Source organism: Pelobates fuscus, chromosome 12 (assembly GCF_036172605.1).
Source record: "Pelobates fuscus isolate aPelFus1 chromosome 12, aPelFus1.pri, whole genome shotgun sequence".
In the NCBI taxonomy this organism is placed as follows: Eukaryota; Metazoa; Chordata; class Amphibia; order Anura; family Pelobatidae; genus Pelobates; species Pelobates fuscus.
In genome coordinates, this window is record NC_086328.1 from 13,653,334 (window position 1) to 13,669,666 (window position 16,333).

The 16,333-nt window shown below is 41.2% G+C and overlaps 1 protein-coding gene across 1 annotated transcript; it reads right to left on the reverse strand.

The window, feature by feature from the left end:
* Nucleotides 1–451: 451 nt before the first annotated feature.
* On the reverse strand, nucleotides 452–12,811 carry LOC134579289 (cytochrome b-245 light chain). The gene is made up of 6 exons (XM_063438515.1): nucleotides 12,623–12,811; nucleotides 6,197–6,266; nucleotides 3,744–3,818; nucleotides 3,500–3,583; nucleotides 2,908–2,989; nucleotides 452–1,605 (listed from the first exon to the last, which is right to left on the reverse strand). Exons 1-6 carry the CDS (start codon nucleotides 12,678–12,680, stop codon nucleotides 1,411–1,413), a joined length of 564 nt encoding a protein of 187 aa, XP_063294585.1. The 5' UTR covers nucleotides 12,681–12,811; the 3' UTR covers nucleotides 452–1,410.
* Between the last annotated feature and the right edge of the window lie 3,522 nt (nucleotides 12,812–16,333).

Genomic DNA, 16,333 nt, shown 5'->3' on the forward strand with positions numbered 1-16,333 from the left:
CAAATAATTTATGCATATTATTATGTTTTAATGCCGGTACCAAAGGCCTAATATTTACTAGAATTAGAATCTAACTTAAAGTGCAGTTTCTTTTGTGTGTTGTTGATAATATCACTAGGCCTATGTCATGTTTTCAGATTATTTTTGCACTCCAGTGAGCGGAGAATACAATTTAGAAAATAAACAAATTCCCTCCATGAAATGACACGGTGACCCACCTGAAGGAAGGTGTGTGATTTGGGCATCAATCATCAATATAGGGTGACTACTTGATGAAATATCTATTGCAAGATACAATATGGAGACCCACCTGAACAATCATGCCCTTGACATCGTGACCCTGAGGAACATGGAACTCACAATGAACATAAAGGTGATGAAGCAGCATTTGAGAGAGCAAAGTGATCTCACGGACATGAAACAAAGAAAGTTGCACCAAGTCAATGGACACTCGGGTGTAATTTAAACTTTTATTATTAAAGCAATTTTGTATAGCAAAGAAATTATTCACTTGTACAACCTCCTTCATTTTGCAAGCACTCTTTAAGTAGACACTCCAATCCGTGTGTTCCTCCAATCCGCACAACTCATGGAGACGCAGAGTAAGTATTAAGTGACATGGCGAGAGGTGGGGGAAATAGACCATGCAAACCCATACTCTTTAAATCAAAGAGGACCATTGTGTCCATGTGCTATTTGTACAACCCACCACAATATGTTTAGATGGCTTAGTTTGACCACATTTTGATTGACAGCCAGCATAGCCAATGATCTTCTATTACCGCTAAATCAAGAGTAAGAGTAGGTATTCACAATTACACTAGGTGAAAATATATATAAATAATTGACCTATTAGTGGGCACACATTTGCTAAAGCAGCAATATTATTAAAACATAAGCCCCAGGTGGTCTTTGTGGCATTAGCTTATCCAACTCTAAAAAAAGAATGTCTTTGTAAAGTGGAACGGCAGGACACAGATTTATTTTAGAATTGCTAATATATATACTACAGAAATCTAGGAAATAACTTGCATCATAGAACCTGGAAAGGTCTGTCTGTTTTCAGGAAGTTCTATTGTGATAAATAAGGAAGTAGAGTATAATATTATTATATACCTTGTAGATTCAATTCCTTTTGGGGGTCAAGAGGAGGAATGCACTACTGTGGCTTCTTGCGCAACCACCGGTTACCTCTCAAAAGGCTGGAGCTGACCACTGTAGAGAGAACAGAAGGTCTACAGACCCGTGCTCAGGGTCATCAATTTGGATAGACCAGAAGAAAGCTGGTGAGATATAGTAACAGATTATTGAGTAGACCATGAGGTCTGTAATTTTCTGCAAATGTCTCTAGGGTGTGTATGGCAGAGGTAGGGGAGATTTTGCCAGGGTAGACCTCATTTATTGAGAATGTCATACGTCATCACCGACTGGAATAGGGTTGCTATATCCAACACCTGCTGCACCTTCATCCACCTGCTTCCTCCGCACCTCTGGTGGTGGGCGAGGGGGTGGATTTTCAGGAGGTCGTTTTATTGTTTCGGCAATTCTTGGCTTTGTCTCCGGTTTCATTTCAATTGGGCGCCACTCCTCCCCTCGTATAGCTGCCTATGGTTTTAACAAAAGCATTCCAAACATTAGTCCAGGGGAGAGTGGGGGGTGGTGAGTGTGTGTGTGTGTGTTTTTTCACTTTATGTTGCAGGGGTTCATGGTATGGTGGAACCCACATATATTATTCCATTAGTATCTCATTCCCTAGTTCAGGGGTAGGCAACCTTCAACACTACATCTCCCATAATACTCTTACTAACAGAATGCTGATACGGCATAAGGGAAGATGTAGATCACAACATCTGCAGTGCTGCTCTTGTCACTCCTCTGTCTTAAACTAATAGAGCAATGGCCAACTTCTGCACACCAGATGTCTATGAAATATGATTTTACTGGGGGCTGGATGAGCAGCATGGGGAGTGGAGTTTAACCCCTTAAGGACCAAAGTTCTGGAATAAAAGGGAATCATGACATGTCATGTGTCCTTAAAGGAGCACTATAGGCACGCAGACCACTTCAACTTAATGAAGTGGTCTGGGTGCCAGGTCCATCTAGGATTAACCCATTTTTCTATAAACATAGCAGTTTCAGAGAAACGGCTATGTTTGTGTTAGGGTTAATCCAGCCTCCAGTGGCTGTCTCTTGACAGCCGCTAGAGGCACTTGCGTGCTTCTCACTGTGAAAATCACAGTGAGAAGACACCAGCGTCCATAGGAAAGCATTATGAATGCTTTCCTATGAGACTGGCTGAATGCACGCGCAGCTCCTGCCGCGCATGCAGCCGAAGAGGAAGAGGAGAGCTCCCCGCCCGGCGCTGGAGAAAGGTAAGATTTTAACTTCTTCCTCTCCCCAGAGCCGGCGGGAGGGGGCCCCTGAGGGTGGGGGCACCCTTAGGGCACTATAGTGCCAGGAAAACAAGTATGTTTTCCTGGCACTATAGTGGTCCTTTAAGGGGTTAAAGACATGTAGTGTCAATTTAATTAATTGCCATAAAGAACCTTCATAAATACATATACGGATATTACTCCCATACGTTTTATATACACACACTGTAAGAGGTTTGTGTTAGTGTCAGTATGAAGGTTGAAGGAGGAGCGTGTAGACCCAACAGGGCCTGGACAAGCCAAAATCCTAAATACATCACTGGGTATTCACATTAGATCTGACAGCCTGTAAGGCTCCGTAGTACACCTCTTTTCCTTTTACCGTTTTACACTCCATGGGTTTGAACCCCAAGTGCCTTGTATAACAGCCTTTGGGTGAAAACTTCCATAGATTGGCTGGTTTATGTTCATTTTTAGTTGTTTTTGTGACATGCACAAATTAAAACTTTTTTTTTTTCCTCCCACTTGTACTCACCAGTAAGTAGATGATGCTGGCAATGCCAAGGCACACGGTGCCCAAGATAGTCGCCAGGAGGAACCCGCCAGGCACTGCCAAGCTGTTGGAAAAGCAAAGATACTACAATATTAAATCGCTTAAAGTTTTATTTAACCTGCACATAAATCTGTTGGTTTTTAATCCACTTACATAGAAAGAGTTAGTGAGGGAAACACCAGAAACCATGCTATTTTGGGGGAGGATGTAGAGATGTATACCACTTAATTTAAAGCAACTACAACGTTAAATAAGCCTTTTCAATTTTATTACATGTGTGATTGGTTTATCACTAGAGAACCAATGGCGTAATAATCCATCACAAACCAGATTTTAAAGGTCCTATGTCCATAAGGAATGTCCCACTTGGAGTTACCCTTTAACAAAATATACATCTTGGCTTGAACTACGTTAAAAAGGCAGCTTTCATCAACTTCTCTTTGTAATTGGTAGAAGACCATCAAGCATTGCTAGGAGTTTGTGACATTATTTATTTTGCTCCAATGAATCAGGAGTTCTTTTCATAAAAAAAAATAAATTAAGAAAATAGGTAAATAAAATACACCTTACTTACCCTGCGTGCAGTATAGCACGCACATAGTAGTTCCGTGTGAGTGGGCCAAATACCTTCACAACAGGAGTGATGGCATACTGACCGCTGTAAGAGAGAGAACAGACAGTACCATTTATTCCATGGATCAAAGACTATCTTGATTGACTTTAAATTCACGTTGAATTCTCACTTAATTGAATAACCCTGCATGTTAAAAAAAATGCCTCCTTCTCTGTGAGAGTTAATAAAACAAAAAAAAAGTTACCATCTTTCTATTGTAGATCCCTTCTTTCGCTTACTTCGGGGGTATTCCAAAAGAGAAATAAAGACTCCAGCAGCACTGGGAGTAGACGTCAAGGAAGTTTTTGTATTGAGTTTAGTCCAAAGTTTCCTTTCTGGTTAGATCTACTATGATTCACAACATTGAGTTAATGACTCTGGCTCATCTCACTGGTCCACAGCCAACTGCCCCGGACATAATAACGCACGGCGCAGCTAGCTGCCCCGGACATAATAACCCACTGCGCAGGCAGCTAACTGCCGGGACATAGCACAGCTAACTGATCAGGACACACACAATATAAAAACAAAATTATATATATATATATATATATATATATTTATTTATTTATTTTTTTTTTTTTTTTATGCCACCTTTGATTTCCTTTCTGGCACAATTAAGATCCCATGCTACTAAATCCTCCCCCAAGGTTAAAGTCACCAAGTCCTTAAAAAAAAAAAAATTGTAATCTTGAATCCTTTCTAAATGACATAAAGAATCTCCCATGGCACTGATTAAACTTTATCCCAGATCTAGACTGTGCAGTTGAATTCTTTCAGTCTGAACTCCTACAAGTTTGGAATTTGCATGCCCCGCTGGGTAAGGGGAGAGTAAAAGGGGCACATATGAATTGGATCACATGTGACCTCATCCAAATGTACCAGTTTCGCGATTCATTTTGGTCAAAGTGACCCAGACCACTTCATCTCAATCACAGTCACACTCGATACCTCAATCAATGCTTCTCACAAAAGGGCATTTTATTTAAAGAGTACAGTGATTGACCACGCATGCACTTCTCATCCTCAATGCTTCTCTATGAGAAGCACTAGACTGGATGAGAAGACAAAGAGGAGTCAGCATGAATTTGCTGGAGGAAGATCAAAACTGGATCAAAAAAAAAAAAAAGAGTAAAAGTTTTGTGGGTTTTTTTTGCAGCATTTAAGAGGACCCCAAAAAGTGAGTAGAACACTATAGTGATCCCATAGTGTTCCTTTAAACATAATTATACTCAAACAAACAATTCATTTGCGTTTAAGTGTTTAAAGCATGGCATTCTGGACTTTGAAGGCTGCATTGCAGACCACAGATATTTGCATTAAACTATGTTCACAGTTCTTATATCAATAAAAAAAATTCTTCCCACCAGATTTAAAGTGATAGTAAGCTGTGTAATACTGGAGCATACGAGAATAATTATAATAATATTCTGAGTTACGGCTGGAGATAATGCTAATGAGCTATGATTAACACCATTGTCATTCTGCCGCTATAAATAGACCTGCATTCTTTGAAGATGAATAATTAGAGATTTCTCGGCAGTGGTCTGATTAGTTCTCTAATTGGCACCTTGGCCTAGTAAATGAAATAATTAGATTGGCAAAAAACAAAACTTCCCCTATCAGAAGAAAGGAAGTTTGTCCAGAGTGAGCACATTTTGGCCCCGGGGCAAAAAAAAAAAAAAATAGAGAAGGTCACTGACACAGAGGAAGAGGTCATTACAGATATTCTGGAACTCCTCCAAACAGTAACCGCCAAGAACAATGACTGCATTGGGTTGGAAATTCCTCTGTATTATTTGTGTTTGTTTTTGGGGTGTAAATGATGAACAGATAAGAGATGGATGCAAAATAAACAATTGGTGGCGACAATTCAAAATACAAAATTGCATTACCTCGACAACTAGAATACCAAAATAAAGAAAGGTTTCTAAATAAATAAAAACTACTTTCATGGCTCACCTGATTAACAGCTTTTGGGTGGTAATGGTACCAACAGAAATGATCTATGGGCTTATTAGAATTATCCCAGCCCCCGCTGCACAGTAACTCCATATAGTGTTTTACTTACAGTTAGAAAGCTATGAGATATAGACCGGGAGATCATACCACAAATAACTATTAATAGTATTTATAAGAGCATTGGTGTGTGCTTGACATTTGTGCTAAAGTATAAAGGTAACTTCATATTTAAAGACACAAGTCTTCAAATAGCAGACTAATAATGCATGTATGTAAGGTGTGTTAGGAGTTATTTAGAATTGTTGGGGAGTTCCTATGAAGTTGCCCTTTTTACATTTTGGGATCAAAATAGCCACATTAAAATAATTGTTCACACCACATCCACTTTTTCCCCCAGTCAGTTATTGTGGCCTGAAATGTGCCTGGCGAAGCCCTGGCAATTCACAGTTTAGTGAGTAACCCATTAACAAAAATAAGGGAGAAGGAACTGGAATAAATATAGCAATATTATCCTATAAAAACAACAAATAGTGTGCTCATAGAGATTTCCAATTGGCATCTTTCTTAATTTCTGTGAACGATGACTGTCTGGGACTATAATTCCAATGATACGTTGTGACTACATCTCCGATAACTCTCAAACAGCTGGAATACCTGGGGTCACCTACAATATTTACTATATTTCACAAAGGATACATTCCATAAGCACCAAACTGCCAGTTTTTAAACTGTCCGGCGACTGCCACGATGCCTCCTGCCATGTAAACTGCAAAATGAGAGAGAGAAAAAAAAATTAATTATTCATAAATGAGACAGCCGACCCATGCCCTCAGAGCTTACAATTTATACCTTCAAAATGATAACTGCAAAGACAGAGCAATAGGTCATACAATGAACATCATGCTCTTGCTACAGAGCTGACAATATAGTTATTCAATACCTTTATATTGAAATTCTGACATTTCTATTATACGAACACAGTAACGGTGCACAAAGGGATCAGAAGACATTTTAATGTTCAAAAACAAGATCCAATCCCAGTGATAAGCGAGACGATGACGGCATCCCACAGGACAATAGTTGGCGGCAAAACTCCGCCTTTTAATAACTTTTGTCAACTTCAGGCTTGTCCTACTACTTAGTTTATGGTATCTTTGGATTGCGTTAGAGTGTCAATGAAATTCAAACACAGTCAGGATCAGTATTTTGTAAAAATTATATATTCATGAAATACTGAAAAGTGACAGAGCAGCTTTAAAAGACATTAGTTGGGCTTTGCATATAGAAAGACCCATACATTGTGTTGGAGCACCCATAGATATACACCCCAGGTGTTTCTGCACTACCCAAGATGCTCATCTGTCCTTAAAGCTAGACATCACTTTGTTAGACATATGAACAAGTTAGGTGCAATGATGTAAAAATGTTGAACTCCATAGATATCACCATACTTGGTACGGGTGTATCCTACCAATGACATGTTCCCTTTCCACTCCCTGTAAGGCACTAGCATGGCCCCACTGCCACCCCGCTTTATCAAACCTTACAATGCTGGGAGGGGGGTACAACAACATGTGGTATTGTATAGCAATCAATAAGGTTAAATTATTCCATGTTCAGCACAAGGCACACAACACAACTTTCACCAAAATAATCTAATGGTTTGTCGATCCAAGATGGCAGTTGGATTGCTCATTGGAAATATAACCAAAACACTATCAATAAGCTCAATGCAAGAAGCCCTTTCGGGTAGTGGGGTGAGAAGGATATTAGGGGCTGAAACTTTTAAATTCACTGTGAAAACTTAACAGTTAAAGCAGAAGTTACATTTCCAAACATGCCTTCCCTTCTTCCACTGAAATGTTACTTTTGAGCAATCACTATGTGTCAGGATATTGCTTCAAGAGATTCTCTGCAGCAACCCAGACCTCTCCCCACTTCCCTCCTGAAAGCTGAACTAGCCGGCTGTCTTGCAAATCAGGAATTGCCCAAGCAAACGGTCACCAAGCGAGCATTTCGCCCACTGGAGCGTAAGACAGTGCTAACCCCTTACTGTGCAATGAGATGTGAAATGATTCAGTTACATCGTCTGGGGGAATATTCACTAAATTGAGAACTGTGGGGAATTAAAGCCAAACTGCAACATTTAAGAGGAAGTAAACTTTTGGGGTATTTTTTCCAACTACGTTATTTTGACATGAGGTCTATATGCTAGATGAGCATGATGGGCAATGAGGGACATTAAAAAGGGGGACATAGTGTTTCAGTGGCGTTACAAATCACCCAGACTACGTTCGGATTGGGGACTGGGTGTATAAAACAACATATACAGATTACACCAAGGGTAAAGGTTAGGGGGGGGGGGCAAGAAAGAGCTGGGTAGTCAGTAATACAATCAAGCTAAATTATATCTATGTAGAATATGGAGTCTTATGGTAAGAGGTTATCATAGTTAGGAGGTGTTTATGGTTAGCGGTTGGTTATGGTAAGAGGTTATCATAGTTAGGAGGGGTTTATGGTTAGCGGTTGGTTATGGTAAGAGGTTATCATAGTTAGGAGGGGTTTATGGTTAGCGGTTGGTTATGGTTAGAGCATGTCATAGTTAGGAGGGGTTTATGGTTAGCGGTTGGTTATGGTTAGCGCATGTCATAGTTAGGAGGGGTTTATGGTTAGCGGTTGGTTATGGTTAGAGCATGTCATAGTTAGGGGGTGGTGTTTATGGTTAGCGGTTGGTTATGGTTAGAGCATGTCATAGTTAGGGGGTGGTGTTTATGGTTAGCGGTTGGTTATGGTTAGCGCATGTCATAGTTAGGAGGGGTTTATGGTTAGCGGTTGGTTATGGTTAGAGCATGTCATAGTTAGGGGGTGGTGTTTATGGTTAGCGGTTGGTTATGGTTAGCGCATGTCATAGTTAGGAGGGGTTTATGGTTAGCGGTTGGTTATGGTTAGAGCATGTCATAGTTAGGAGGGGTTTATGGTTAGCGGTTGGTTATGGTTAGAGCATGTCATAGTTAGGAGGGGTTTATGGTTAGCGGTTGGTTATGGTTAGAGCATGTCATAGTTAGGAGGGGTTTATGGTTAGCGGTTGGTTATGGTTAGAGCATGTCATAGTTAGGAGGTGTTTATGGTTAGCGGTTGGTTATGGTTAGCGCATGTCATAGTTAGGAGGGGTTTATGGTTAGCGGTTGGTTATGGTTAGCGCATGTCATAGTTAGGAGGGGTTTATGGTTAGCGGTTGGTTACGGTTAGCGCATGTCATAGTTAGGAGGGGTTTATGGTTAGCGGTTGGTTATGGTTAGAGCATGTCATAGTTAGGAGGGGTTTATGGTTAGCGGTTGGTTATGGTTAGAGCATGTCATAGTTAGGAGGGGTTTATGGTTAGCGGTTGGTTATGGTTAGAGCATGTCATAGTTAGGGGGTGGTGTTTATGGTTAGCGGTTGGTTATGGTTAGCGCATGTCATAGTTAGGAGGGGTTTATGGTTAGCGGTTGGTTATGGTTAGAGCATGTCATAGTTAGGAGGGGTTTATGGTTAGCGGTTGGTTATGGTTAGAGCATGTCATAGTTAGGAGGGGTTTATGGTTAGCGGTTGGTTATGGTTAGAGCATGTCATAGTTAGGAGGGGTTTATGGTTAGCGGTTGGTTATGGTTAGAGCATGTCATAGTTAGGAGGAGTTTATGGTTAGCGGTTGGTTATGGTTAGCGCATGTCATAGTTAGGAGGGGTTTATGGTTAGCGGTTGGTTATGGTTAGCGCATGTCATAGTTAGGAGGGGTTTATGGTTAGCGGTTGGTTATGGTTAGCGCATGTCATAGTTAGGAGGGGTTTATGGTTAGCGGTTGGTTATGGTTAGCGCATGTCATAGTTAGGAGGGGTTTATGGTTAGCGCATGTCATAGTTAGGGGGTGGTGTTTATGGTTAGCGGTTGGTTATGGTTAGAGCTTGTCATAGTTAGGAGGTGTTTATGGTTAGCAGTTGGTTATGGTTAGCGCATGTCATAGTTAGGAGGTGTTTATGGTTAGCAGTTGGTTATGGTTAGCGCATGTCATAGTTAGGAGGGGTTTATGGTTAGCGGTTGGTTATGGTTAGAGCATGTCATAGTTAGGGGGTGGTGTTTATGGTTAGCGGTTGGTTATGGTTAGAGCTTGTCATAGTTAGGAGACGTTTATGTTTTGAGGTTGGCAAAGTTAGGTGGGGTTTATGGTTAGTGAGTTGTTATGGTTAGAGCATAGGGGGTGTTTATGGTTAAAGCCTAGTTAGGGGGAGTTTATGGTTTGAGGGTGGTTATGGTTAAAGCTTGGTTTGAGGTTGTCATAGTTAGATGGGGTGTTTATGGTTTGCAGGTAGTTCTGGTTAGAGCCTAGTTAGGGGGTGTTTGTGGTTTGAGGTTGTCATAGTTAGGGGGTGGTCATCGTTTGAGCCTAGATAAGGGGTGTTTAAGGTTTGAGGTGGTCATAGTTTGGGGGTGTTTATAGTTTGAGGGTGGTTATGGTTAGAGCCTAGTTAGGGGGTGCTTGGGGTTTGATGTCATAGTTAGGGGGTGTTTGGGGTTTGAGGTTGTCATAGTTAGGGGGTGGTCATCGTTTGAGCCTAGATAAGGGGTGTTTATGGTTTGAGGTGGTCATAGTTTGGGGGTGTTTATAGTTTGAGGGTGGTTATGGTTAGAGCCTAGTTAGGGGGTGTTTGGGGTTTGATGTCATAGTTAGGGGGTGTTTGGGGTTTGAGGTTGTCATAGTTAGGGGGTGGTTATGGTTAGAGCATAGTTAGGGGGTGTTTATGGTGTGAGGTTGTCATAGTTAGGGGGTGTTTATAGTTTGAGGGTGGTTATGGTTAGAGCCTAGTTAGGGGGTGTTTGTGGTTTGATGTTGTCATAGTTAGGGGGTGGTTATGGCTTGAGGTTGTCATAGTTAGGGGGTGGTTATGGTTAGAGCATAGTTAGGGGGTGTTTATGGTGTGAGGTTGTCATAGTTAGGGGGTGTTTATAGTTTGAGGGTGGTTATGGTTAGAGCCTAGTAAGGGGGTGTTTGTGGTTTGAGGTTGTCATAGTTAGGGGGTGGTCATCGTTTGAGCCTAGATAAGGGGTGTTTATGGTTTGAGGTGGTCATAGTTTGGGGGTGTTTATAGTTTGAGGGTGGTTATGGTTAGAGCCTAGTTAGGGGGTGTTTGGGGTTTGATGTCATAGTTAGGGGGTGTTTGGGGTTTGAGGTTGTCATAGTTAGGGGGTGGTTATGGTTAGAGCATAGTTAGGGGGTGTTTATGGTGTGAGGTTGTCATAGTTAGGGGGTGTTTATAGTTTGAGGGTGGTTATGGTTAGAGCCTAGTTAGGGGGTGTTTGTGGTTTGATGTTGTCATAGTTAGGGGGTGGTTATGGCTTGAGGTTGTCATAGTTAGGGGGTGGTTATGGTTAGAGCATAGTTAGGGGGTGTTTATGGTGTGAGGTTGTCATAGTTAGGGGGTGTTTATAGTTTGAGGGTGGTTATGGTTAGAGCCTAGTAAGGGGGTGTTTGTGGTTTGAGGTTGTCATAGTTAGGGGGTGGTCATCGTTTGAGCCTAGATAAGGGGTGTTTATGGTTTGAGGTGGTCATAGTTTGGGGGTGTTTATAGTTTGAGGGTGGTTATGGTTAGAGCCTAGTTAGGGGGTGTTTGTGGTTTGATGTCATAGTTAGGGGGTGGTTATGGCTTGAGGTTGTCATAGTTAGGGGGTGGTTATGGTTAGAGCCTAGTTAGGGGGTGTTTATGGTGTGAGGTTGTCATAGTTAGGGGGTGTTTATAGTTTGAGGGTGGTTATGGTTAGAGCCTAGTTAGGGGGTGTTTGTGGTTTGATGTTGTCATAGTTAGGGGGTGGTAATGGCTTGAGGTTGTCATAGTTAGGGGGTGGTTATGGTGTGAGGTTGTCATAGTTCGGGGGTATTTATGGCTTGTGGGGAGTCACCATTCACACTCCCTAAACCCAAAGTCCCCATCACTATTATAAGGAGCAGCAATTACATGGCGCCAACATATTATGTAGCGTTTTACAATTATGCAATAGGGAAATTGTAGTTTACATACAAAATGATGTTAACAGATACAGAAGGTGAAAAAGGATGGGCTCTGCTCAATGAAGCCCCCCCTAACCACCAGTGACCCTTAAAAAAAATGGCAATAGTGAGGGAGGACCCCAAGGGTTAAACTGCTGCACCCTGCGCCATTATAGCACTAGGTAAAGCAGTGTTGCGGCACGGTAATTACAAATCCTAATGTCAATGCTGGGACAGTATGGCATTACCGGTACTTTGCCGTTTACCTTTCTAATTTAACATTTATAAAGTGAAATTATTTGATACTTACCGGTACTAGCACAGGGGGGACAATCCAATGCCAGCAAGGGATACAAAGCTTCTAAAATGCCATTAATCCTTTCTCAGAATGTTCCTACTTACATCACACCTTACCAGGAAGTAACAAGTTAAAACAAATGTTCCTGTATTCTAATACTCCCTGTTTACACCTCAATAGGTTCTGGAAACTGCATTAATAAGGCTTGTAAAATATCAGCTTTACAAACCCAGGCTGGCTGGCACACCAGGTTATCTGGAAGGAATAAACATGATTTATAAAGCACCAACATAGTCGGTAGCGCATTACCCATTAAGCATGGGGTGGTTATATACAGGATATAAGATTATATGTAAGAACAGAACCCCAGTTGTCATGATGTAAATATGTGGGTTTGGTACTTTGAGGCAGTGAAACACACAGGTTTCACTTCCTCATTCATTGTTACATTATTAATATTATTATTGCTTTAAGGTGGAATTCCTAGAATATTAACCCTTGAGAAGCTGGTGGACAAAATACAATATCAGTAATAAATGAATATCCTATGATCATTTAATGAAATCTCAGATTTCTACAATATCTGCACTATTCTTTTAAAAAGTACCCCACATAACAGGGTACTCTATGAATAAATACATTATAAAGACGTATTCATTGATATCATTTAGTAAAATAAGGCTATAGATAAGTGATATTATGATGAAATGATTAACCCATTAGTTATGGAAAGCAGTGCACAGCACAGAATGGGTTAACACATTGTAGGTATCCCAGATACACTGTGCAGTTAGAGGGTACTCACTCAGTCCAGATGCCAAGGCCTGCTCGTTGGCCCACATTGCCCATTCTATCTGCCCCATGCTGACTGCCCCTTGGGTGCAGACTTGATGAGAATTTAGAACTCTCGGTTGAAGAAATAAAACTTCCTGCTACACGAACTGTCTCATATACACAGCCTACCCCTCCCATAGGGGGCTGCCTCTTCCCCTCCTACTGTGGGCTTTCCCCTTCTCCTCTCCTCCTACTGTGGGTTTTCCCCTTCTCCTCTCCTCCTACTGTGGGCTTTCCCCTTCTCCTCTCCTCCTATATGGTAACCTCCTCTTCTAATTACCTCCTATATGGGATTGCCCATTCTCCTCTCCTCCTATATGGGGCTGGCACTTCACTGTCTTGCCCAATTTCAGTTCTCTAATCCACAATTCTGCTAGAATTGTTTATTTTAACCCCTTAAAGACCTACATTTGTTGTGGTCATCACAATCTATCTGTTCCATAAGCCTTAAGGGTTTATTCATTAAACTGTGAACTGTAGTGAATTACAATAAAATAGCAAATTGTAGGCAAAAAAAAAAAACAGGTGTGTGATTGCAGAAAAAGGGGACATTTTTCAAATCTTTAATTTTTGCCTATATTTTACAATCCAGATTTCAAAAACGATGCAATTCGGAGTTTAAGGAATAAACCCCATTATGCAGTAATTAAATATCCTGCTTTTTTCGCATGCGCAGTTGTACACACAGCCCTGCCATCACTGCGTGAACATCAGCGCACACAGAGAATTGAGGGGACACAAACTTGCTACAGAGGGATTTGTATTTTACCTAACGCGGCTGCACCACTCACCTTCAATTAACACTTTAATAACATTTGCTAGGGTGAAGGAATAAGGAACTATAGACTGTAAGCTCGATTGAGCAGGGTCCTCTTTAACCCATTGTTCCTGTAAGTTTATTTGTAATTGTCCTATTTATAGTTAAATCCCCTCTCATAATATTGTAAAGCGCTACGGAATCTGTTGGCGCTATATAAATGGCAATAATAATAATAATAATAATAACTCATTTCCAGAGCATGATTGGCGGCAGCTGTCGGTAAATATAAATTTTCAATCATGGACGCCGCCAAGTGCAAATAGCTGTTACAAATGCTGATTTAATGGTCACTATCTTAAGTTCTTTATATCTAAATATATTAAGGAAATAGGCCGTCAGTGAATAAACTGTCTTGTCTGGTCACTGCATTATGAACGCATCAGATGACCATGAAACATTCCAGTTCCCACAAGGCCCTGGTTTTAATAGTCAAGAAACACTCCAAGCACCATAACTACTAAAGTGCGCTAAGCCAACCGGGCGTCACTACTACTGCTAACCTAGAGATGAAGCTCCTCCTGAGCTAAGCCCGGCGGTGCAAAAGCTGATCACTCTTAGCCAACCGCTGGTCGTAGCTCAACAGAGAGCTCCCTGAAGACGTTAGTAGAAGTTGGGACAGGCACTTGGCGGACCCCAAATGAGAAGTCAATCCATTCTAAAACGATTGGAGAGGGAGGTCACTTCTGACACCATAACCAGTACAGCACTCTGTAGTGGTTATGGTGTTTGGAGCGCTCTATAAAAGGTTACTCTACGAAGTAACGAAGGGAGGAGGATATTTCCTGTGCAATATGGTCTTTTAGAAACTACAAAGAAGATCCCCCCCAACTCCTTTGTTTGTTGTATAACCTGCAAAAAAAAATGTCCTCATCTGGATTTCAGGTTAAACTTCCAGCGCTGATCTTCCGAGCATTAGTGAAACACTGCACATACTGACTCCTCGCACCATGACCACTTCAAGTCACTGAAATGGTCATTGCGGTTGGAGAAACCCCTTAATATAAATGCACTCTGAATGTAATTATTGCACCCACAGCAACTAATCCATGGGGTTACTACTGGGTTCATTGGTCCGTAGTATAGCATTGGTGATTTTCAAGCTATGAATTTGGGGTTTATTTAAGGTGGTCACAGATTTTAATGGTAGTTGTTGCTGTTATCCTTTTTTAATTTAAGGGGCACTATTGTCACTCATACCGGTTCATCTCATTGAAGTGACCAGGGTGCAGTGTCCCACTTAGTTATGCAGTGTAAATCATTGTAGGTTTTGGGAGCACTACGACAGCCTCTAGAGGCACTTCCTAGAAGCTAGGCGACTTTTTGTCACCTAACTGACGCTGGACCCCCTCCCCGGATGTTATTAGAGGAGGCGGAGCACTGATCTAGCCCTGAGGAAGATAGGCGCTGAAATCGGGGAAGTACACAAAGGTTTTTTAACCCATTCTACGCCAAAGGAGGAGGCGTGAGGAAGGGAATGTATTCCTTACACTATAGAATCCCTTTAAAGTTATGATGGGGGGTGGCATACAGGCATTTGGGTTTCCATGGCACCCACAAGACCCCAATGAACTGGTTTGTAGTATCGTAACATAGTGTGCCCCTTGTTGAGATCCACAACATATATAAAAGAATACGATAATAGGGCTCCCTTAATCTCTGAATTTAGAGGGGAATCTTCACTTCTCTGGAAATTACACAATTAAAACACTGGAAATCAGCTGATACGTGCAATCTTCTTTTTCAGACCTCAATGACAGACATGATACATATAACGGGTGAGTAAACATCATGTTTAAAATCCCTAGAAGAGAGACTCTCCCTTAACATAATAGAAGAGCTATTTTCATCTTTTAAGATAATGTTGAAGGTAATGTTGAATTGTACTGTATCCTGTGACATAGCATGGACCGTACGCCATTACAGTTATGCCGAGTAACATGCCAGTAAATCAGTGCAGAGTGCAACCTCACATTCTACAAGTGGCACCACACCTGCTTTCCCAGTCTCCGCACCAAACATTGCTTGAACCTCTGTTCCATGTTCTGCTACTCGGCTGGTTTGCTCCATGTTCTGCGGATCACAGTAACTACATGCATTGGATTCGACAAGTTTTTATAACAGCAATCTGACGCGTTCACAGAGTAAGACAAGGGCCGACGAATATCACCTCTCTGAATAGTTTAGAAATGTACAATGACCTTTCACAATGGCAGGGCTTCTTGGTTTAGTTTTTTTAACATGGACCCATTCTTTAATTTTATAACACAGAATAAATTAAACAAAACAACTTCAAGTTCTACCTGACAAGGCAGCGATGTTTTATTAACCAGCTGACTGCGTGAAGTTGCCTGGGGCCTGTTGAATACGAAGGGACTGCTCCGACCAACAGGAAATGCAGCTTTGTGTCCAGAACCAAGTACCGCTGCTCTATTAGGAAGCTGGATCCTGGACAAGCAATCAAGAACCGATCAGGTGTCCACCGGCAGTATGTCTGTATTAGAGAAATAGGACCTAAATTGCCACCGCAGTGACGAGGGGTCTTCTCATGTATTTGGTATATTTTGTGTATATCGGATTATTTGTTGTGTTTTATTAACATCACTATGCACCTATTAAATGATTATTAATCTGTATACTGTATTCATTTTCATGTATTGTGTCTCTAAAGCTCATGTGTCACAATGCAATGTCTCACTAATTTGAAAAGGAACTGTCACTATCCACGATTTTTAATATTATGTTTACGTATCCCTATATTTAGCTAATATGTATTAGTGATGTGTGAAAATTTTTATTAAATGTAGAAATCCACACCTCTTTATCCAACAACTGGGCACATCCATCTTAACTCCCTGTCAACCA